This window comes from Halichoerus grypus, chromosome 5 (assembly GCF_964656455.1).
Source record: "Halichoerus grypus chromosome 5, mHalGry1.hap1.1, whole genome shotgun sequence".
NCBI classification, from domain to species: domain Eukaryota; kingdom Metazoa; phylum Chordata; class Mammalia; order Carnivora; family Phocidae; genus Halichoerus; species Halichoerus grypus.
Window position 1 is genome coordinate 185726995 of NC_135716.1, and position 22902 is coordinate 185749896.

General features: G+C 61.7%; 1 protein-coding gene and 2 long non-coding RNA genes across 4 annotated transcripts in view; 2 read left to right on the forward strand and 1 right to left on the reverse strand.

Moving 5' to 3' along the window:
* PRDM16 (PR/SET domain 16) overlaps nucleotides 1-12743 on the reverse strand; it is a 314516-nt gene extending 301773 nt beyond the window's left edge. For both annotated transcript variants that reach the window (XM_078073881.1, XM_078073882.1), the window contains exon 1: nucleotides 12606-12743. In XM_078073881.1, coding sequence (XP_077930007.1) covers nucleotides 12606-12642 — 37 coding nt within the window. In that variant the 5' untranslated portion in view covers nucleotides 12643-12743. The remainder of the gene's footprint in view (nucleotides 1-12605) is intronic.
* Nucleotides 12744-12917: 174 nt separating this feature from the next.
* LOC144382007 (uncharacterized) lies at nucleotides 12918-21753 on the forward strand. Its single transcript, XR_013448425.1, has 2 exons — nucleotides 12918-13636; nucleotides 21634-21753. It is a non-coding gene; the product is annotated as an uncharacterized LOC144382007 (long non-coding RNA).
* LOC144382006 (uncharacterized) lies at nucleotides 13646-18855 on the forward strand. The gene is made up of 3 exons (XR_013448424.1): nucleotides 13646-14447; nucleotides 15855-16035; nucleotides 17444-18855. It is a non-coding gene; the product is annotated as an uncharacterized LOC144382006 (long non-coding RNA).
* Nucleotides 21754-22902: the final 1149 nt, after the last annotated feature.

Sequence of the window (22902 nt, forward strand, 5' to 3'; positions counted from 1 at the left end):
CGAGGGGCCCAAGGGTGATGCTCGCAGGGGCATTCACCATCCATCTCTGGATGGAGGGCCTCTGCCTCTGGGCCTGGCAGGGAGGGGAGGGCTCGGTTTGGTTTTGATTTTACAGATTCAGTGAGTGTCAGGGGCTTGGAGGGGAGAAGTCATCGTGGCCCCCAGGTGCCCCTCCCGGGCGCCCTGTGGCCGGACTGTGCCCCTTTGCTCGTGACCACCACCCAGTGATGGGGACCAGCGTCACGAGCATGGTTTCCCAGGAGGTTCGGTTCTGGCCCAGAGGTCCCGATGTCCCGCAGAGCCCACTGCCGGCCTCCCGGAGCTGCCTGTGGCCCACCTTCCTGCCCCCTACCCCCCCCCCCCGACAGCCACAGGCCCTACACAGGAGGCCAAGGATTATTCTAGGGCCCGGTGAATAAAGAGTCGGGGGTTCTTTGTCAGAAAAGGCACGGTTGCATTCCTCCCGGCCCCGGGCCCAGCCCTCTCCCGCACGGTGCCAGGCAGAGTCTGTGGGTCAAGGAGGGGCCTCCAGGGGCGGACGGGACCCTGCCGCAGTGCTGGGCTTCTCCCCCTCAAATGAGGGTAGTCTGTCAGCATCGGGAGGCAACCTAAAACCCCGGCGAGGGAACACTTGGGTTACATCAGAGAAGGACCCCTGTGCGGGCTGCCAGCCGTGGGGGCCGGGCGGGGTGGCCGGGACAGGCCTTGGACCAAGTCCGCTGCCATAATTAGCAGATGAGATTCAATAACAAACAGCTTTGAGCGGCTTTATCTAACCTTTGGAAGGTAAGATTAACACCTTTGATGGAGAGAAAGTTAAGACGCGGGGGCCCCTCTGCTCTGCAGTTCTGACTCCCAGCCGGGAAACGCGAGCCCCCCTTGGGCCAGCGCTCTGCCCCCGGGGCTTCTGAGGACTGGCTTTCCAGCGGCCTGTGTAGTCCTTTTGTTTGGCAGCGAATGTGCAGCCACCAAACCGCACCGTTGTCCGTCACACGCTCACACACGCACACGGCCCGGCTCCCTGACCACGGCTGAGAGCTCCCCGAGGCGGGACGGGAGGCCCCCACCTCACCGGCTCATAATCAGAGACGCCACGTCTCCAGGCTCGGTGGAGATACGCAGTCTCCCCTCGTCCCCGGTTGACTTGTTGCTGCTCAGATTTCATTGGCCCGGAAGAAGACGTCGAACGCACTCCTCCGAACAGAAATCCGCGATAAGTCCTCCTGGTGGGAAAGAGCGCCGGCCGCCGACCCGTGTGTGCGAGAAAGCACGGGCTGTCGGCAGGGTCGCCAAGTGAACTTTGGGAGCTCTGAGGACAGCACCCAGCACAGCTCAGTGGTCTTATTTCTAAAGTAACGTCAAATCACTTCCAGGGAAAAATCGATCTGTCTCCGACAGCTTTTCCTCCTGCTAACGTGATAAATAAATAATTAACCACGTTGTCGGGCCGTTTCATTAAAGCAAAGAATGGCTGGACGGGCCGAGATGGAGAACCCGATCGCAAAGACGGAGTGCGGCTGCAGCCCCCCACGTTTTACGGCTCCATTTGTATTCTGCCAGTCACTAGCAGTATGCTCAGCCCAAGCTGGGAACTGAATACCCTATTCAGAGAGGTACTCACAGGCGTGTTATTGCAATTTAATATTTTCGCACACAGACACATCATTATCTTGGAACCTGACACTGCGGCATAATTCTGTAATTTTTCAAGAGGCCCTAATTTTTCTCGATGTGAGCGCTAGGGCCCAGGATTATCCAAACAGCTCCCTCTCCTCTTTGTTTCTTCCGGGGGCTCATAAACGTGCAGGCAAGTGCGTGCAGATTGCCTGCTCTCCACCTTTGAACTTCTCCGTTGCTTTCTCCCACAACAACCAGCTGCAGACGGCTCCGGGCCCTGCAGCCCGCGGCCTCCAGCCACGGTCCCAGACACCGCGGAGAACCGAGCAGCGTGCGGCACTCTGTGCAAAACCCGAGTGGGCCGGGACGGTACAGCAAAAAGCCCCGCCTGAGGGTAAGTCTCATGCAGACATCAGCCCCACGCTTGCACGCAGGTACACAGATGCACGCGCGTGGACGGGTCTGCACACCCCGACACCATCTCCCACGTAGACCGGATGGAGGGGCTGTGCCGGGGGCCCACAGAAACGCCCCCCGGTTTTCAGGCAGCTCAAGAATGCACTGGCTTTCCCAGGAAGAAGAGCTGGGAGAAGTTTGCAAGGGAGGCCGGATCCCCCAGGGAAGCATCTTGGAATGAGCAGGTGGCAGCCCAGAGGACGCTGGCCCAGGCTGGTGGGCACACCGCGCCCCGTGCTGGGCGCTACGGCCCAAGGTAGCTCCGTACAAACTGATGTCATAGACGTTCTCACAAGCTCCCCTCCAAAAGGGACCCGGGGCCTTCCGGCAACCTGGTGCCCTCCTCCTCACCGAAGCTCCAGAAACAGTGCCCAGGACCACTCGGGACTTGACCCTGATGACACCCACGTGCTCGGGGTTGGGGGTGGTGCTGGGTCAGCAGGGGTTACCAACAGCCACTGCTGAACTGGGGCGGCCGGAAACGGTCGTCGGGTCAGCACAAGCCAGAGACGCCGGTTCCCAGCCCAGTAAAGACCTGAGCATGTCGCTTCCCCGGGACTGAGGGAGAAGCCGGGCTGCCCGGCAAAAACAGGAATGCTGGGAAATGGCCCGAGTCTGGACCTTCGCCGGACCTGCCGAAGGAGTGTCGGGGGGGGGGGGTGCCAGAGGTTCTGCAGCAGGAGGGAGGAGGCGCGGGGGGCACACGAGGGTCGACACCCCGCGCTTGCCCGGGACCCGCCGGGCTCTCCCGTGGCCACCGTTTGGGCTCCTCCGGTGAGCATAATTTCCGGTCTTTGTTTAAGTGTTTTATGGACCGATGTGGCCCGGCCTCTCTGAAGAGGCTGTTACAGCCCATTGAGCAGATACAAATGTCTGAGCGCTTTTAAATGCATGCCCCTTTCCCTCGGAGACGCAACCAGAAGGAGCAATGGGAGTCTATTATGTAAATCCATATTTCGGCATAATATTGACTGCCAGCTTCTGAATATAGATACGGGGATTAAACTGTGTCACAGGAAAGAGTTCCCAGCCATGGCGAGTCCCCATTCATCATGCGCCGACCCAGGCATTTTATCCCCGTGCTGAAGCGTCGGAGATGCTCGGCCTACCCGAGGTGCCCGAGACGCACACACATTTCAAGTGAGCCCCTGAATTTAAAACACAGAGACTCACAGAGGCAGACAAATGGGCAAAGCCCCTCTCCGAGCATCCCTCCCTCTCGCCCCCCCTTCTGGTCTTTCTAATTTGAAATAGACCCACTCTCTGGGGGTCCAGCCACCCCACCGGCAGAGACACAAGGCCAGGACGCCCGAGAGGGGGTTGCCCCCAGAAGCGATGAGGTTGGGGGTGGCTCGTTGGTCCGATCTGGCTTTCTCCCCAGTCAAACAGCTTGGACACGGAAGCCCGGACCCCAGGGCAAGGACCTGTGGCCCCCAGACTCGTCAAGCTGCCCAGAGCCTGGTGACGTGACCACGCCTGTCTCTGGGGGGCCGGCCCGCAGCCGGGCAGTCGTGAGGGGCCCTCAGGTACATCTCAGAGCCCTGCACACAGTAGGCCCGAGGACAGCGTGCTCCACTCCAGGGGCAGGAAGGAACGGACAGACGGCACAGAGCCCCCAAAACAAACAGGAGACCCTGACCCCCTCAGGAGCTGGGGGCCTCCGAGGAGAGAAGAGCTGGCAGATGCCAAGAGCCGTTGAAACGGACAGAAGGATGGAGAAGGGACGGGGAGGCAGCAGGAGGGAGGGGCTGGGCTCGGCGCCGGCTAGCATCTGGCCGCACGTCAGAGGGGCCAAACCAGACCCGGGCACCCGTGCTTCTCGGTTTGAAAATAAAACTACGAGCTAAGGCTCTTGTGTGCATGTTTTACTCCATGACTGAGCTGTGCGGCAAGAACCAACGGGAGTCCTTTGCCGGAGCAGGGCGGACCGGCTGAGCCGGAGGGCTTCATGGCAGGTGCAGCTGGGTACGCAGAGCAGCGCCACGTGCCGGGGGCCGTACCCTTGGGCGGGCAGGCGCTCACCTGCAGGCCTGCACACCCTCCCTGTGCCACCCCCCCCGGCCCGGATGAGCCCAGGGAGGCTGAGGACCAGCACAGCATTTCCCCAAGCAGACCAAGGGGATAAATCCCAAACTCACTGCCTGTCTGAATGGAGTGGGAATTCTGCCTCATCCCCACCTGGCCCCAGGACCCCAGCAAACACCACGCTGGACCCTTCCAGAACCTTCCATGCAGTTATGCCTGCTGGAGGCTGGGGGGCGAGTAAGATGCAGATGCACACGGGTATTTGGGGTGGTGGTGGGAGGGCGAGCAGGCAGGCGAAAGGCAGTAAGAGGAGCCGATCTGGTGGCAGAATGTGGGGGGCAACACTGGCAGCAAAGGTGGGGCTCGGGATCCAGGAGTCGGGCACACGCACCGGAGCCGGAGTGAAGGGGGTGCTGGGGTTCTGGGGCCGGGGAGAGGCCTGTCCCACGGGAGGCCTCGAGAGCAGCACCCAGGGCTGGGGCTTGATATCTGCACTAAGCATTCAGCTTTGTTATTCTCTCTAAAGTAGGAAAGTAGACAAAGCCAGTTATCTCTCGACTCGGTAGCACGTTGAATGGAAAGCAAACCACGGGCCTCAGGTCCCACCCTGGACATATGGAGTCAGAGGTCTGGGGAGACCCAGCCCCGCCGGCCACACTCCTGAGGAGCAGGTAGGGCCTTCAGACCTAAGGACGCGGTGCCCATGTCCCCCTCGATGCCCCACCATCACCCACATTGGAATCCATTAGAGAATATAAATGTGTTGCAGGAGAAGATCAAACCTACAAAAACCCATCCCGGTGAGTCGGGAGACCGAGGGGCAGGGTGAGGGGTCAGCCCTCAGTAGGGCCAGAAGTGCCCAAGTACATCTCCCGGAGCCCCCTGAGAATCCACTGCTGAGACCCGGGAAGCCCTCAGGCTGCAGCAGCCCCAGCCCCAGCTCAAACCAAGCCGACTGCAGCCTCTTCTTCCCCTTAACGCCCTGTGGAGCTACCTGGGGGTGGGCGGGGACAAACACTCTGGAAGAAGCCCAAGGCCAGGCTGAGCCCCAGCGTCTGCCCATGTCGCAGCCAGGCGCCCTCCCTGTCCACCTCCACGCTGGGAAGAGCCAGCGCCCACTCAGCAGGGGCTTCAGGTCACCTCAAAGTGCACGCAAGGACCAGGAGCCATCCAAGGAGCCCTGGGCTTCTCCCAGCACCCTGCTCCCAGGTCTGTGTGAGCACATGGCCCCGGAGGGAGGGAGGAGCGAGCACCTGCCCTCACCTGCCTCACCTGCAGAGGCAGGCTGGGCGCGGACTCCCGCGGAGAGCGCGGATCCCACACGCCCCTCCCCCATGCTCCTGGAGGGGTGTGGACTGGAGGCACACACCCTTCCCGGAAGTGTGCTGTCACCGAAAAGCAGCGTGAGTCTGGGGAATTTTGCTGAGAACCCTCCTGTCGGGTTCAGAAAGCAAGTGTGTGAGGGTCACCAGTTCTCTCCCTTCCTGAGCAGGGTTTCGGGGATGAGCAGAGCAAACGCTCGCTGTTCCTCACTTCCCCAAGTTTGAGCAGGGAACACGGGCCCTGGGATGTTTTTGCTCCCACGCCAGTGAAGCCCTAAAGGCCGGTCTGCTTCTGGATCCCTCCGCCCACCACCTGGCGGGGGGGGGGGGGGGGAAGGCTCTGCGGCACCAGCCTCTGGGCCCTCCTCCAGCTGCCCTCCGTCCCCAGGCGCATTTCAGAAGAGTCTGACGCTACACCAAATATTCCCCCTGGAGACCGAGACCAGGGTCAGACCAGAATGAAAAGGTGACCCTATGTTATCACGTTTGCTTAAGGACAGGGTCCGCTGTCTCCACCCTGAAAGATGCATATTTGGGGTTGCAAATGGCACAAGCTTCAGTATGTAAAATGGGCATGGGGTAATTCAGAGCCTGATTTAGAGGAGGTAAAATATTCACCAGGACCCAGCCATGTTTTAAAATGATTATAAATTATTTTAACAGTGCATTTGCAAAGGGTTATAAAAACAGCCATAATATATTTTTTTCCTTAGATTCTAGAATTACCAGTGTGACAGCTAATGCAATAATGATTTGTTTCAAATGCCAGTGTTTAAGCTGTATAAAGCTGATTTTATACATTTTTCCAGTAGGCCGCATTGTAGTTAATGAAATTAAACACACCAATCGCATTTGTCCCCAGGGGACGAGGAACTGAACACACCACTGGTTTATTTTTTTATTAAAATAAATTGCAGCCAGCAAGATGGACTAATTGCATACAGAATTGAAAAAGAAACATTCCATTGATATAATTAAGCCAATTTTCATGGACAGAAATAGTTATAGTGGATATAAAATAAGCAAAGCCTTCACCAGAATCTGACTTCACTCCTTTTTTGCACAGAATGTTAACTATTAAACAAATATGTATCTCGGAGCCGAGGCACCGCTCTCTGGGAGCTCCAGGGCATTGTTCCTGAGTCTCGGGAGAGGCCAGCCGGGCGGGCCAGCCAAGGATTTGATGGCAGAAACCCCAAGAGAGAGAGAGGTAGGGCAGGAAGAGGCCCTCCCCATGGCCCTGGGGCCCACAAGAGCTCAGGAGCACTGGCCAGACTGAAGGGAGTACCACAGCCCTGGCGGGAGCCTGTGAGGTGCCCAGGATTAAGGAACAGCGGCGGATTCAGGGCTGGACCTGCAACTGCAGCCTCGGGGCTCCTTCCGCCCTGTGGCTCAGGTCCACACAGCAGCGGCTCCACCTCTCCCTGATTGCCTGGGGGAGGGGCGGGGACTATTTCCCTTTTGCTCAAGCAAAAGGCAGTACATGGAGGGGGGGATGCAGATGAGGGTGACCCTGGTCAACACTTCTGCCACCCTGCACCTACCCTTGGAAGAGGGGTCCCAGAGCCCCGGGCTGGGGCTGGAAAAGCCCAGGGCAAAGCGTCCCACCCAGCCTGGGGAGGACAAGCAGCAGGAGAGTCCAGACCCCGGCAAAGAACACCCAGTCTGCAGGAGGCTGAGGACACAGTTAGCTGGTTGCATTCACAAGCTGTATGGGGACTGATGTCTTACTTGCTTTTAAAAACCAGACCTGTTACAAGCTAAGCACTGTCCTTGGGAAAATGCTTAAACCTTGACACATAAAAAAAGAAAATCCTATGGAATTAACTACAGCGTGCAGTGCCCTAAGGAAGGGGGCAGGGTTAGGGTGTGCGAAATAAGAAAGCTTGGGGAGCTTTACTTAAGTGGCATCCAGTTTCATGCCTAACTTGCTGTGTGACCTTGAATGGGCTACTTGACCTCTCTGTGTTTGGGAATTTTTTTACCCCTAAAAGTGGTGCCCGCGAGGCCAAATTCCCTCTTCAAGGTCAATGAAGGGGAGTGGGGTCATGCCTAGTAAGTGGACCAAGTGTGCCTTTATGGGATCCTGGACCCGCTCCTGTCTCCCGGAGGCTCGGGCAGGGACAGGGACAGGGGCGGCAGCCCATTCGGACCTCTTGGTAGGCAGGTGCGTGGGGTGAATGCACGGGGCCAATGGGCCACCTTGGCCGAGGCTGGGCCCGGGGATGCATACCCCGGAATAAGGCAGGGTTATTCCTGCAAAGCCCGACCTCTACCCTGCGCTTCGGTTTCTCCCCTCACCATCCTCCCCCCTCCCCACACCACCCTGACTTTGACCCAGGCTCTGGAGCGCTCTCTGGACTCTCTGTGCCCAGATCCGCAAAGCGACTGCGATGGGGACACGGGCCTGCCGCCCGCAGAGTCTGGGTCAGGGTCAAGAGTCGGGAGTTGGGAGCGCGGAGCCCGCCCTTCTCCATCCAGGAAACCGAGAGGCGGAGACCCCTGGGGCCGATCGAGGCCCTGGAGGAGGAGGAGGAGGAGGAGGAGGAGGAGGAGGAGGAGGAGGAGGAGGGCGCTGCTCCCGCTGGCCGGGCTGGAGTGAAGGGCTCCAGGGGCAGCAGCCACCCCCTCGAACCGGCTGCCCTGTGCAGACGGCAGGCAGCGCCGTTCGCGTCGCGCGGTAGTTACCGGGACTTTGTGCACGGAGAACAGGGGGCTGCAGCGACGTTGGCTCTGCCTGGGGTCCCCAGGCCCCGTGGCCGGGCCAGCCCGCACTGTCTGCAGCCCTGGGCAACCCGTGTCCGCGCGCGCGACCGGCGCTGTACGGCGCAGCAAGGCCCGGCTTCTCTGTCCCTTCGCCAAGTTTCCTTCCCGCAGGGGGACAGTGCTAGGGCTGTCCCTTGTCCTCCCGCGCCCGCTACTCGAGCTGTAGCGTCCAAGACTTGTTACACGGGTTTGATTCAAAACCTGATAAATTGTCTTTAACGCTATTTGAAAATTTTTAAACGAAATTATTCAAAAGATTTTTAATCCTGGATAATTTTTGTTGAAACTCTAATTATACATCACCTTAATTACCAGCCCCAGCCCCCCAAGGATCCCTAATTGCCTCCTAATTGAATAAAACAGGGGGCTAATCTAGCCTACAGAGGCCCTGCGAGCGGGCGGCCTCCCCCTCGGGGCCCAGTGGGGGGAGCCTCCAGCTGGCCCCACCGCCAGCGCCCGGCCTCCCAACAGAAACGGCGGGACCAGGTCCCCTGCCCCGTGCCGTGCCCAGAAGGGGAACTCAGGGTTTTCGGGAGCCATGGGGGCCCGAAGGGTCGGGCAGCCCAGCCCGCACCTGCTCCACCAGCGGCCGACAGGAGGTGCAGGGTGGCCTGGCGGGAGTCCGGCGGTAGAGACCTTAGGGCACAACCCGTGCCCTTCCCCTGGGAGCCCACTCGGAGGTCACCCAACGGACAGGACTTGGCATCCGCCCCCGCCCACAGGCCTGGGCGCCCGGGCACAGCCGCGGGGCCAATGGCGAAGCCAGAGCCTGCAGGCACTCAGCGCGCTGCCGCGGGGCACCTGGCCTTGGCCGCCAGCCCCGCACCCCGCCCCTCCACCGCGGCCTCGGCGTTTTCGCCCGAAGCGGGGTGAGACGCTCGACTCCTGCCGGACATTTCCTGGCACTGCTGCCCTCCCGGGCGTCCAGACCGGAGGCTGCCGTCCTGGCTGCGGGGCGAGAAATGGTAGAAGGGGCACACGTCTCCTGGCGGGCGGGAGAAGGGCAGGGCCCCGCAGAGCCGGCACTGGTTTCGGCTGGGGAGAAGGAACCGCCTAGGAGCTCGGGCTCCAGCCGGGCTCCCCACACCCTGTCACACACGCACCTTCCTCGTACACATCACGCTCGATCGCACACACCACACACACAGGTCCTCCCTGGAGCAGAGGTAGCAGCCCCCCACCTGCACCCCAGGGGCGAGGCGGCATGTGTCCTGAGGACACTCTCCCCAGGCCTGGAATATGTCCTGTCTAGTTGTGGGCCACGTTCATGGTGATCAGGTCTCAGGGGCGGCTCGAATGGGGGCCGTGGCTGGACGCCGTCTCTGGGAGCACATCCTCCCCTGCACAGGGCCCCCCAGCTGTGTGATGAGAAGGTCAGGAGGGCACCTTGGCTGTGTTGACCCCCCCCCACCTGCCCACCTGCCTCACAACAGTGGCTGAGACACAAAGCTTTTGTTAGGCATTTTGTTTTGAAAATGTAGGGTAGGGACAGCCCCAGTTCCTCGCAGGCCCACAGTGCCCTGGCCAGTGTGAGGGGACCCGGGACCTACCTGTCTTCACTCTGCCCCCAGCCCCCTAGGCTCACACTGAGGAGGTGCTGAGCACCGCAGCGGCCTCTGCCCTTGGAAAGCTGGACTTGGGAGCCCCCAGTGTGGGCCCAAAGGTGCTGCTAGTCAGTCAGCATGCAGGCCCAGCTGGGGAGACCCCCGGGAGTGGGGTCCTAGGGAAACACAAACGAAATTACAGCCCCAGATGCGCCCTCTGGGGCAGCCCTCAAACTCTGACTCAGGGGGTGACACTCACTGACAAGGTTGTCCTTCCAGGCCCCACATATGGCTTCAGGCACAGCCCAGCCCTGCGTACTGGACTATAACCATGACCTCTCCTTCTCCCTCCAGCCCCCTGACCCTGGCCAGGAGGTGGCTTACAGGGGTTGGTTCTCTGGGCCACCCTGGGGCTGCCCTGCTGCCTCAGACTCAGGTACTGGAGTCAGGTCCCCAGGGACGCCCACATCTGCTTAAAATATTGTCCAGCGGAATGAAATTCCTCGGCGGGTCCTGTGCTCTGTGTCAGGCAGGCGGCGTGGCCCATGCCTGTCGGGGCCACCTTCTTGGGGAGGGCTGGGGGCAGCTGTCCCCGCTGAGAGGGCTTTCCAGGGCATGCTCAGTGTGGGCTCAGGGGGCTCTGGGCCTGACACACTCGCTCTGCTGTGGCATTTTCTCACCAAGGACTTCCAGGAAAGGGAGACCTGTGGTCTGCCCTACCCTCGGGTCTGGTTCTCTGGCCTCGGGCAAGGCTGCAGGACGCCGCTGCCGAGCACCCATTTAGGTCCTGAGATGAGCCAGCGGGCCGCCTTCCCCACCTGCCGGGGTGGAGCAGACAGGGAGGGAGCTGAGGGCCAGACGGCTGGCCTGCCCGGCGTGGGTCGCTCCGCTGTTTCCGGGGCTGCGCTGGGGGCGCTGAGCTGCCTCTCGCTTGCAGCGAAGGCCCAGGAGAGTGCGGCACTTTCCACCTTCTCACTCCAGCTTCAGGCCCTTCCCCAGCGACAGCCTGACCCAGGCAGCTTGCAGCCCAGCGGCGAGACTCTGAGGAAGCCGCTGTGCTTACACACAGACCGAAACATGCACACCAACACCCACGCCCTGCCGCCCATGGGCACACAGGTAGCGGGCCCACAGCCCTGGCGCACCAGCCACAAAACACTGGGGCCTTGTTCGCACCAAGAGGGGCCAGAGGTCACGGGAGATGGAGGAGGCCGAGGCCCTGAGCATCGGGCAGAGGAGACAGGCTGGAAAGGGGTGCCTCAAGGAGGAGCCCCACACAGCCACGGGGGACTCCACGGGCGTCCTGCAGAAGCGGGGAGCTGCTTTTCCCCGGTGCTCGGCGGCGGATGCATGGCCTACCACCGAGGGGCCGCTGTCCGGGGGAGCCAGGCCAACCCCACCGAGGAAGCAGAACTTCTTCGGAAAAGTGTCGGGGAGTTTCTGGCCCACCAGGCTCATGCTTAGGGGCTCAGCCCTGGTGCGGTGAGGCGCCGCCGGGCAGGGTCAGGCCGAAGAGGAGCGGGCTGAACGGCCTGGTGGTCAGTCAGGGATCCCAAGGGGAGCGGGCCGGGCGCCCCTGCCGTGGGTGGGCGGGCGGCCCGCGGAGGAGGGGGCGGCGAGAACGGGCGGCGCCGGTTCCTTTCCGCTCGGCGCTCGCCGCTTCGCTGCAGCCGGGCCTCGGCCGGGCTCCGGGAGCCGCGCTCGCCTGCCCGCGGCGCCGCCGCTCCCACCTGCCCTCTTCCCGGGCCACGGTCCCGGGCCCGCGGGCCTCTCGGCGGATGGCGCCGGCGGTCGGAGCGCGGAGGGCGCGCGGGTGGCCCCGAGACGCGGCGGCCGGTGGCGGGGCGGGCGGCGGGCGCACCGGGCCGGCGGCGAGGACCCGGCCGGCGGCGGGCTGGGCGCGCGGAGCTTGGGGCTCGGCCCGAGACGGAGCGAAAGAGAAAGTAAGACCGGGGACCGGGCAGCCTCGCCGGGGGCAGCTCTGTCCCCGCCGGGCCTCGAGGCTGTGCGGGCGACAAGGGGCAGGAGGGGCCAAGCGGGGCCGAGCGGGGCCGAGGGCGGCGGCAGCGGCGGGTCGGAAGGCGTCCGGGTGGGGACGCTCCCGCTGGAGGCACCCGCGCAGGGGCTGCCCGAGCGGGCTGCCGGAGTCACGGAGGAGCGCCCGCCGCCGCGCGGGGCACCAGTAGGGAATAAACTTCCCGACCATACTTCCAAGCCCAGGAAAACGTCTCCATTTTGCTCCCCAAGTGGCCGAAGCTGTCCTGCCGCCGCCACCCCTGCCCCTGCGCCCGCGAAGCGGGGTGGACGCCGGCCCGCGCCCCCTCCTCCGCCCCCTCCCCGGCTCGGGGTCTCCCTCCTCTGCGCCCAGCTGGCGGACGCCAAAGGCGGTGCTCTAGCGCCCACTATTTCAAAAGCCCGGAATATGATTTGACCAGGACTGAGAGCCACTCCGAGAGAGAGAGGGAGAGAGCGAGCGAGGAGGAAAAAGTTGCTCTCCCCTTTCGTCAACTTTTCGCTAACTTTCGCTTTTCGCTCCCCTCCACCCCCAGCCCTCCCCCTCCGCCCCCCTCCCCGGCCCCCACCGCGCGCCTCGGGTTCCCGGGCCCGAGCGCCTGACACTGGGGGGGGGGAGGGGGTTCGCGAGGAGGGGGCCGGCGCCTTCGGGGAGCGCGCGGCCCGGGCGCCCCGAGCCTCTGCGCCGAGCCCGGCCGCCCCGGAGCGCGGGAGGCGGAGCAGCCCCCGGGCCGCGCGGCCGATCCGAGGGCCGGGAGCCCAAGGCGCGCCGGCCGCGCCCCGACGCGCACCCCTGGCCCAGGCGCCCCGGCCCCGCGGCCCGGACCCGGCGGCGCGGCGCGGCCGAGCGCGGGAGACTTACTTTTGGCTAGCTTCCTCGCCCTCGCCTTGGATCGCATGGTGTCGGCTCGCGGAATCTCTCTCCTCCTCCTTGAGTCCAGAAGCAGCTACACACTATCTTCATCTCCCCAGCATTGTCAGTTTGGACACCTTCGCACATGCGCACAGAGCACTCAATCTGACACCCCTCGCCGGGGCCAAAAAAACTTTGCAATGTATTCATCATCCTCATCGTCGCGCCGCCGTCGCCGCCGCCGCCTCGGCGCGGGATTGGGGGGCTCTCCTTGGCCTTCCCGGTCTTCATCTCACTTATCTCTTCCCCCCCCCCCCGCCCCCTCTCCCCCCCTCCCCTTTTCAGCGCAGCTCGGAACTGGCCCTTTAAGAAAACATTCCGTGCTCGGCGTTCCCGCCCGGGGCCCGCACCCCGGACACTTTAAAAGGACCCAGGTGGCCCCGGAGGCGAGGTGACTATCCCCCCACCCTTCCCCTGCGCCGCGGCGCGCTCCGCCCCAGCCCCGGCCGCAGGCGGAGTGGCGGCTGCGTTGGTCCTCGCGACTTCCTAGGATGGGGGGGGGGGGACGCGCGACAGTTCGGACGCGGGTCTGGCTGGGTTTGCTTCGTTTTATTGCATTTTATTACTAATTAAAAAGCTTTGCGTTCACCGTCGCCCCAGCCTGCTTTTCTCCCCGTCTCTCCCCGCGGCCCCCCGCCCCGGCCCGCCATCGCCCGAGGGGGTGTCCCGGCCCGCGCGCGGAACCCGGCTCCTCCGAAGCCCCCTCCGGGCCCCGCCGCCCCCCTCGGGCCTGCCCGGCTCCCGCCCCTCCCCTTCGCCCCCACCCCAGCGCTGCTACTCCGGGCTTCGCGGCTCAAAAACAACAGCTCCGCGCTCCGCCCCAGCCCCGGCGGGCGGCTGAAACTCGGACCCGCCGCCCTCGGTCCGCGCGGAGCCGGGCACCGGGGAGGCAGCGCGGGGGCCGCCGTCCGAACACCGGGCGCCCCGCACCTCGTCGCCCTAGGGGCGGGCCCGCGCACTCCTGCCTCCGCGGGCCCCAGGTGAGTACCCCGCGGCGCGAGCCCCCGAGCTGGGCCAGCTTCGGGGACGGAGCCTCCCGCGGCCCAGGTGAGTCGCGGGCGGGAAGGCCGGCAGAGCGGGTGGCAGAGCGCGCGGGCGCGAGCCGATCGGGCGCTTCTGCCCCGCAGCCCTCCGACGCGGAGGGGTAGGCAGGATGTCCGGGCCAGGGGCCTGGTGCCGACAGTGAGAATTCCGCGTTCGAGTGTGTCTGCGATTCGAGAACGAAATGGGAGCAGAAGCAGGAGCTGACCCGGGCCCTTCCTGGTACCGGGATTCTGCCAGGCTCCAGGGCCGGGAGCTGCCCCAGAGTCAGCCTGAGCAGGGCTGAGAGATCGAGCCTCCGGTGCGGGTCTCTGCTGCCGCGGGTGGGCTCTTGGCTCTGCCACTCCCCATTTGTTGTGCAGTGAGACCAGTAGTTCCTCGATGGAGACCTGCGTTCGGCACCGAGCCCTTGCCATCGTGGAGGTGAACCGCTGAGGGCGGAAGGCTACCGCCGAGACCCTGGGGTCCTAGCAGAGGCCCTCCGGATGGCGAGGGGTGCGTGACCTGCATGACCGATGCTACCCCAGAGGAAAGGCTCCACAGAGCGGGGCTCGGCAGGAGCCCGAGGTGGTGGTGCGTGGGCCTTCCTGCCTCCGCAGCTCATAGCTGCTGCCCTGAGTTCCAATGCCACGAGAGCTCCCATGGTCTCAGGGGTGCCCAGCCTTGTGCCGCGCTTGCAGCCCCAGACGGAGAAGGCGCTCTCTGCGCTGCTCTGTTTCCCACTGAACTGAACTCAGCCTCGGGCCCTAGGTGAGTGTTGACGGCGGCGGCAGCACCCGCAGGGGCTCTGCTATAGAGAACAGGGGCAGCTCAGTCCCCTTGCCTGCAGCGCTTCCGAGGGCCTGTCGCCCCGGCCCCACGCTCTGTCCCCATGGGCTGGGTGGAGAACTGTGGGGTCCAGAGGGGCCTTGGGCCTTGCTGCCAGGCTCTGGGGGTTTAGGTGGGCAGTCCCCACGGGGAGTTAGGGCCTTGCTGCAGCCTCTAGCAGGCTCAGAACCCACTTAGTCCCAAGATGGGGGGGGGTCGCTGGGAGAGGAAGGAAGGGACCTGGAGTTCAGAGCTGGGAGCTGTTCTGCTTAACCTAGCCAGGGCAGGCTCCAGCCCACGGACCTAACCTGGCTGGCGCCACTGGCCAGAGAGAACACAAGGTCACTCTCATACCTCAGCACTCCCGGACCCCCTTGCCGGGAGCCTCCTAGCTAGGTTGGGTAGGAGGCCTGGGGAGAATACAGTGGTGCCTGCAAAACACTCCCAACTGCACAGAAGGTCCTTCCCCTTTCCCCACCCCCCACCCCCCACCCCCCACCCCCCACCCCCCACTCCCCACTCCCCACCCAGCTCAGGCTTCCTTTTCCCCTGGCCTGGAGGCAGCCCGTAGGCTCCAAGGTTAGGAAGGCCCAGTCTTCTTCTGGGGGCACCCCAGCTCACTCTGGCCTTCTGCCTCAGCTGAGAAGGTGATTAAAATCTTCTGAACCCTGGCCAAGCTGGGCCAGGACACTCTCTGGACTCTGGGACTGCACCCTTTCCAGGGCCTGAGGAAGGAGGCTGGGAGGCTGCACTGTTTCTTCCCTGCCCTATGCTAGGCACCCCGGGGTGGGGCTGGGGGCTGCCTGGGGAGAAAGACCAGGAGACAACCTAGCTGCTGACACCCCCAGGTGCTGCAGCAGCTCTGGCAGACCCCTCGCTCCCATCAGCTCCAATCAGTTCCAGGAGCCTGGGCAGACTGTCCCCAAGGCCATGGCCCTGGTCTGGCCAGGCCCTGCCCCCGCGTGGCCGGATTTAGAACCAAGAACAGGTCAGGCTTTGTAGAGTCCTGCAGAGAAAAGGACGAAGAAGGGGGAATCCGATGTGGGTCCCGATCCTAGCCCAACCTTGCAGACATTTGGGGACGGGTATGTGGGGGAACAGTTATGGGTAGGTGGGGGCCAAACAGGAAGAGAGGAGCAGTTTTCATTTTGTTGATAGTGAAAGGTTGGAGGGCAGTTTTCAAACCAAGCCAAGCTTCGGGGAGTCTTGTGGCCGATGCTGGGCTTAGGGGACCGGCACTGGGATGCAGAGGTGTTGCTCCTAACCTTGGCTTCCTACTGTGGGCTGAATGGTGGATGGTGAGACGTGGGCTGCCTGGACACCTCCTTAGGCTACTGTGTTTCGGAACAGACTTTGTTGCTGAGGTCCAGGGTACTGGAGAGAGGACTTTTTCCGCCAACCTTTGCCACAGCCTGGAGTCCCGCTTCAGGCAGGAGCTCCGCCGACCACAGCCTTTTCCAGCAAGCAGGGAGGTGCAGCAGGAAACCCAGGACCACTTGAACTCTGTTGGGAAAGGGCCCAGTTTGGGAGGGTGAGCAAGCTGCTCCTCAGGGCTATAGTAAGCATCATAGTGGGCAGGCAGGAAGGGGGTCCCCAACTCCAGGACGCCCTGAGAAGCCCATGAGGAACAAAACCAGCTGGAGCCTAGTGTGCACTCCCAGAGTTTACTGTCTTGGACTAGAGGGTCACTTTGCTTGGCTTGGACTTGTGCCCCATGCCAACTCGCAAGGCCTGGCCTCTGAAGAGGTCTGCACTGTGGTGTGTGTGTGCCCAGAGGTGCAGGGTCCTAGCCAGCCCAGCCACCTGTCCAGGCTCTCGGGCCCCCGGGATGCACTGACCTGACCAGATTCTCACTGCTTCCCCCCCGCCCCTGTTCCTATCTGTGCCCCTGAAACTTGGCCATGGGCTTTCAGGCACTCAGACTATGGGCTCAATTGGATTCCAGGTCAGGTTTTGTTCACCCTCCAGTTCCTGCTCAGAAAAACTCTGAGTAGCTAAAAGAATAAAAGCACATCTCCCTTAGTTTACATATGGGCTCTCCTCGGAGATCTGAAACTGCCCTGAAAGGGTCCAGACCACCAGTCCTTGCCTCATCCCCATCACAGGAGCATTGAATTGGGCTGAGATGGGGGTCTCCATCTCTGGGCACCTTCTCCTGCCTTACGTTAGGTGGAAATGTCTCCCAGATTTGAGCAACAGAAGGCTTGGAGACCACCAGGGATGTTTGGGGACAATCTGGTTTGGTTCCCACTACACAGAGAAAACGGAGGTGGTCTTGGCACCCAGCAGGAGACTCAGTGGGGACTGAATGCAGAGGTCTTCCAGCCCTGGGGCCAATAGCTAGCTGGAGTGTTGGGTCTAGAATGGGGGTGGGGTGGAGCACAGACAGCCTTCAGGGCATTTGTCTTCCCCAGGGGGGCTTCCACACTGTTCCAGAGTGGGCACTTCCCAAGGGGCCGCCCAAGACTCTGGGGGTAATAGTCCAGGCCCTCTTTGGCCCTTCTTCCCACCCCGAGCCCAGGGAAACTGGCTGAGACCCACCGAGCCCAGAGGCGCTGCTTTCTGGCACAAGGCTGTTTTCTCCCTGTGCTGCTCACGGCGCAGGTCCCCCAGTGCCCACAGCCAGTCCCTGCTCTGGAGTGGGCCCTGAGAGTGTTGGGCACTCTCAACCAAGACTTCCCAGGAATGTGAACCATGCAGTCGATTTTGAGCAAACCCCAGATGTTTGGAAACCTACTGCCTTCACAGGCAGGAGGACTTGGTCCCTTGCAGATGGGCAGCCTCTTGGGAGGGTCCCCAAGAGACTTCTCTGCCCTCATCTGCAACCCGGGGTCCTGGCCGGGGAGCACGGATGCATGCCTGTCTGCACCTGGGGTCGGCCACGTGCATTTGGGGGACATAATCAGGAATATTTTTGTTTGTTTTGTTTTTAATTTAAGAGATGGAAGCTGTGGGCCTGAACTCCCCATTTGAATTCCCTGGGAGGGAGTTGGCTGCAGTATCCTGGGCCCAAACCGCCTCTCCAGGAAGTGCAGGAAGCCCCCAAATACTGCTTCCCCGCGGCGCGCACAGTGGGCCGGGACGACGCGGCGGCTGGGCGGCCCGGCTCCTGCCCTGCGCGGGGATCCGGCTACTGCTGCGGGACTAGCGAACCGCATCGGTTTCCCACGCTTTCTCTCTATCCCAGACCTTTAAAAATCCGCCAACGAACGCCATTGCCGGTTCGCGCCGATCTCGAGCCCTGAGCTCGGCCGGCGCCGCCCGCAGCGGGGACTTCGCGCCGCGCTCACCCTCGGGCCGCCCGCCTGCGCGCGCCGGGAGCCACTCCGTCCCCTCCCCGAGCGCCCGGCCCCGCAGCGCCGCAGAACTTCGCGCAGCCGAAGTGGCCCCGCGGCCCCGCCGAACGCTGCCAGCGTGGACGCGGCGGCCTCCTGCTCCCGGTTCCGGCTGCGCTCCGGCAGGGGCCTGGTGGCAACGAAAACGGCGAGCCGAGTCGCTTTCCCGGCGTCCGAGTGCCGGGGGCCGCTGCGTGGGAGTCCGCCCTCCGCCTCCCCAAACGCCCCAGAGCCCGGGACATTGTAACTTCGCAGACTCCCCAAGTCGGCTTGCGCCCCGATTCACAGCCCGGTTTGCAGAGCCCCCTCGTCTCCGTCCTCTCTTGGCCGTGGTCCCTGCCCCCACACGGACAACCCTCCTTGTTTAGAAACCGAATTTCGCTGTGGGTCCTGCGGGCTCGACACACCGCAGACGTTTCCCTGGGAATGCTGCAGGGACTCCTTCCCGCCTCGGCTGCCCCATCTGTGAAGTGGGGCCCAACATTCCTGTGCCCCTCTCACAGGTTTACGTGGGCAGGTTGGAGAACGGACGGACTGATGGAAAACCCCAGGCGGGGCGAGCGCAGCCCAGCCCCTGGGGCCACGTTTGCGCGGCAAGGCTCCGAGGTGGTGCCCAGCCTGAAGAGGCCCCCGGTTGCTCTTGAGCAACCAAGCCTGTCCCGCCCTTTGCGCCCCGCGCCCGCACCGCGGAACTGTCCTCTCTGGGGGCTCGGTGAAGGTGGTGTGAGGGTCCAGCTCCGCGGCCAGCCGTCTTCTCCCCGCCCCTGCACGGGGTTTTCTCCCCGGCCCGACGGTTCTCGGTTCCTCCCGGCCAGGATGCAAGGAGGCTTAACACCCCAGGCTCCAGCTCTCAGGACCTTACCACCCCGCACCCCAAACCCTGCAGAGGGCGGGTCCTGGGGCTGCCGGGGAGCGGGGACAGGCGACCGAGGCCCTAGTCGCAGCTGAGCTCCTCAGAGGGAATGCTCCCCCTCTCCCCCCTCCTCCCCACGCTTCGGGGACTGCGGAGGGAGCTCCGGGGCTCCGGGGCAGGTGACCTTGGGCCTTCGGTCCCCATACTCTACCCTGCCCGATGGTAACTTGGGGGGGGGAACCAAGGGGAGGGGCCATGGCCTGACTGGACACTACTCTGGGTAGGGCAGATGGGGGAGCGGGGGAAGGGAAATGGGATGGCCAAGGGAATGCCCAGACGGACACCCTCTCACCTTCCCCCCTTTGTTGCTTCTAAACTAGTAATGGGGGGGGGGTGCCTGATAAGACCAGGATCCTCTCTGGGGAAGGGAAATACTTACCTTTCTCTCCTGCTGAGTAACCTGAAAGTGATGGACTCAGTCCTCCCTCCCTGGACAGGGCCTCCTGCTTCTGCCCCAGGGCCTGATGCCCGTGACCTGGGGCTCTAGGAAGGGAGCAGGGCCCATGCGTCTCCTGCCCTGGTGCCCGATGCCCAGACTTGAGCACCTGCAGGGCCCGCCAGTGTCCAGCTCCCCACCCCAGCCTTACCTCCGGGACAGAGTTCCGATGAAGGACCGTGGCCCATGTGGCAGGAACACATTTGTGCACAGCCCCATGCCCCTGCAGCCCAGGCCAGTCAAGAGACCTCACTGAGGACCCACTGTGTGCCAGGCCTGGGGCTAGGGTGGAGATGGCAGGGTCCTGGCCTTTAGCAGCTCTTTGTTCATGGGACAGACCCCTGCTCCCCCAGGATAACAGCAGAATTACGATGGGAGTGCAGGGTGGGGAGCCGCAGAGGGATGGGGCGCACATAGCCTTTCCTGTTCCCCTCCCTGCCCAGGTCAAGGAGACAGTGGGGGGTGGGGGGGTGAAGACAGAACTTCAGCTGAGTCAGACCCAGCTTCTTCCTGACTCCCTCCTTACTGGCCTCCCTTCCTCTCAGCCCCCAGCTTCCTGGGCACCCCAGTTTCCTAATGTGTCATATGGGGGAAACAAGCCAGGGGTCTTATGCTGCATGCAGGTGAGGGCTGGCACTTCTTGGGGGCTCTGGGTGGTTGGAGTGGTCATTAGTAGGGATCCCTGTGCCCTCTGACCCCTCCTCGTCCAGAACCCAGGTCTGCCTCTAGGGGCTCTGAGCTGGAGTCATGGACAGCAGCTTCTCACTCCCTGGCTGGACACAGAGGGCAAGTGAGACCAGGAAGGACAGGGCTCCTGGGAGCTTCAGGTCCTGCTCACCCATGCAGATCTTAATGGGCTCCCAGAGCCAGGCCCCACCCTGCCGACCTTGGCCTGCCCTAGTCTTGCCTGGTTTCCTGGCACTTGTGATCAGTGTTTCTGCCAGGTCCACCCCTGCCCTCCGGGACGCCGAGGCTCTGGGGTCATTCCTGCATTCGCTGACATAGGGCCAGAGGCCCCTGCAAGGTGGATGCTCCTGGAACGCACAGTCCCATGGTGCTGTCAAACACAAGGGCTGTTTGCCTCAGCACATCTGCAGCTTCCAGCGCATCTAATGCCCCTACAAAGCCCAGGGCTGGCCCAAGTCTGGGAGCCTCAGTGAATGAAAGAATGAGTCACTCACGAATGAAGAGCACTGAGTAAGAAGAAAGTGATCCCTACGTCTGATTTCAGCCCTGAAGACTGAAGGAGATGTGGGGCAGCCTTACCAGACATCACAACGGAGGCCAGAAGCCCCGCACCGAGGGCTTGAGGCCGAGTGACCTGTCCTTCACCTGTCCCAACTCGCAAAGGGCCGCCCTGTATTCAGTAGCCTGCACCAGTCCCTCATGATGGGGACACAGCAGTGAGCAAGCCACCCAGGTCCCCAGCTGCATGGTGCATGATTTGGAAAAGGAAGCCAGCTTGCTCAGGGGGGCCTCAGCGGGATGATGGGGGCAGGGGATGATGGCAGAAGGGCAGAAACTTGGTCTATCCACGGGGCTGTCCGGCTTGACTGATGGAGGGCAGGGGAGCTGGGGCTCCGGGGCCAGCAGGGTGCTGGCCTCTGCCCTGGGCTGTATCAGGCACCGTGTGACCCTTACAACAATCCCACGTGGTAGGAACTGCAATTGTTTGCACCTTACACATGGGAAACTGGACCTTAGAGGTACAAGGACATGTTGTAGAAGCAGGAGAGTGAGATTCATCTGCCTGACCCAAAGCCCTATTCCAGGTGACATGCGCAGCCAAGTGATGGTGTCCGGGCTGCGTGCGTGACACAGGCTGCAGAGGGGTCTGTGTCTGGAACCCCTTCTTGGGGCTCGTGCAGTGCCAGGCATGTGAGGTCCACAGGGCATGCTGGCCTTGTGGTCACCCACTTGCTCCAACACTGACCAGCACATTTATTTGTGGGCTTCTAGAACAACTGAGCCATTTGCAATACGTATTTCCTCCGGGTCTGGCTCTCACTGGGGAGCCAGGGTCCCCCTTTCCTCCCCGACACCCACCCTCAGGGCAGCCACCCCAGGACTGTTCTGTGGCCGTCCTCAGTTTGGGGCTAACATGCCAAGCAAGTGATGCTCGGTATCTGGGCTTCTACTAAGGTATTTCCAATCATAAAAAAATATGTGTGTCAGTTAAGTGTGCATGGGGCCTGGACCACATGGGACATAGTTGTTCTAATAAACACGAATAAGCCAGTTTTCACATTAGAGAAATAACAGTTTCTAGTAGAAATGTGGTGCTTCTAAAAGGGGTTAATTAATAAACAGCAGGTAATTGTTCGTGGTACATTGTGGCAGAGGGTAATTTCCATTTTGGAGGATGGAAGGGCCAAATACCCCTCCCCACTCAGCATTTTTGTGTAATAATCACCTTGGCTTCACCTCTGCCTTTAATTTTTACAGCTGGAGCTGTTTACCATCTTCCAACTTTCACTAAAAGGGAAAAACCATCGCTTAAACAAAGCCATTGAGAACTCAGCATCATATGTGGATTTCTTAACATAAATAAATCATACAAACCAAGATTTATGTTCTCCGAATGATGTCATTCATTGAAGGCTGCCTTCCCAGTCAGATCAGCCTTTGGTGATTTCCTTGTGTGCGTGCGCTCTCTGCAAAACAAGGGGGGCGGCTCTGGCCTCCCCCCTGCTCCCGTTTCTCTGCTCGGCCCAGGACACCAGCAAGGCCTCTGCCCCGGTCCGCCCGGCAGAACCGGGTCAAAATGGTGACAGCAGTTTCTACCCCACAGACTGCTTTAAAGCTTTGTTATTGAACCATAAGTTCCGAGGTTGAAAGACTGTTAAAGCTTCCTGAAGAATTTGCGCAGACCCCAGAGGAAGCTGAAGGTCCTTTGGGTCTTCCAGAGCCTCCAAAGACAGCTAGCTGCAGAGGAATCACTTTGAAGTGAATGAGGAACAGAAAAAATCACCATTAATGGGTAAATGAGAGGTGGTGTACCCATACTGTGGAGGAGTGTTTGGTCATAAAAAGGAACAAAGTACGGACACACGCTACCACATGAATGAACGCACATTATTCTCGGTGACAGAAGCTGGTCACAAAAGGCCATGTGTTGTGTGAGTCCATTTATATGAAATGTCCAGGATGGGCAAATCCCTAGAGACAGAAGTTAGATAAGTGTTTGCCAGAGGCTGGGGAGGGGGGTGACTGCTAATAGACATGGGTCTCCTTCTGCTGTGTGATGATGTTCCGGAACCAGCTGGCTGTGAGTGTTGCACATCACGAATGTCTAAATGCTACTGAAATGTTCACTTTAGAATGGTAAGTGTTACGATATGTGAATTGTATCTTGATACATCTGCCATTAAAAAACCACCCCTGAGCATACATGTTTAGAAGCTTCATGCTCATCTTTAAATCCTTATTAAATTTGGAACTGAGCATATAGCAGGAGGAGGGTGGGCGGTGTGCATGCACACCGTGAAGGGGGTCACGTGAGCGCTGGCCCAGCCCCCAGGGGAAGCCCGAACACACGACCATTTTCCTCGGAGCTGGCTGTGCAGCAACCGCCCCCTTCCCCCGGCAATGGCCTCCCCTTCCCAGCAGCCCAGGGGTAACCCCTGCCCGGCTTTTTGTGTTAACCATCTCCTTGACTCGGTTTAAGCTTTATCACCTAATACAGATCCCTGAAAATGTGAGTCCGGATGCAGA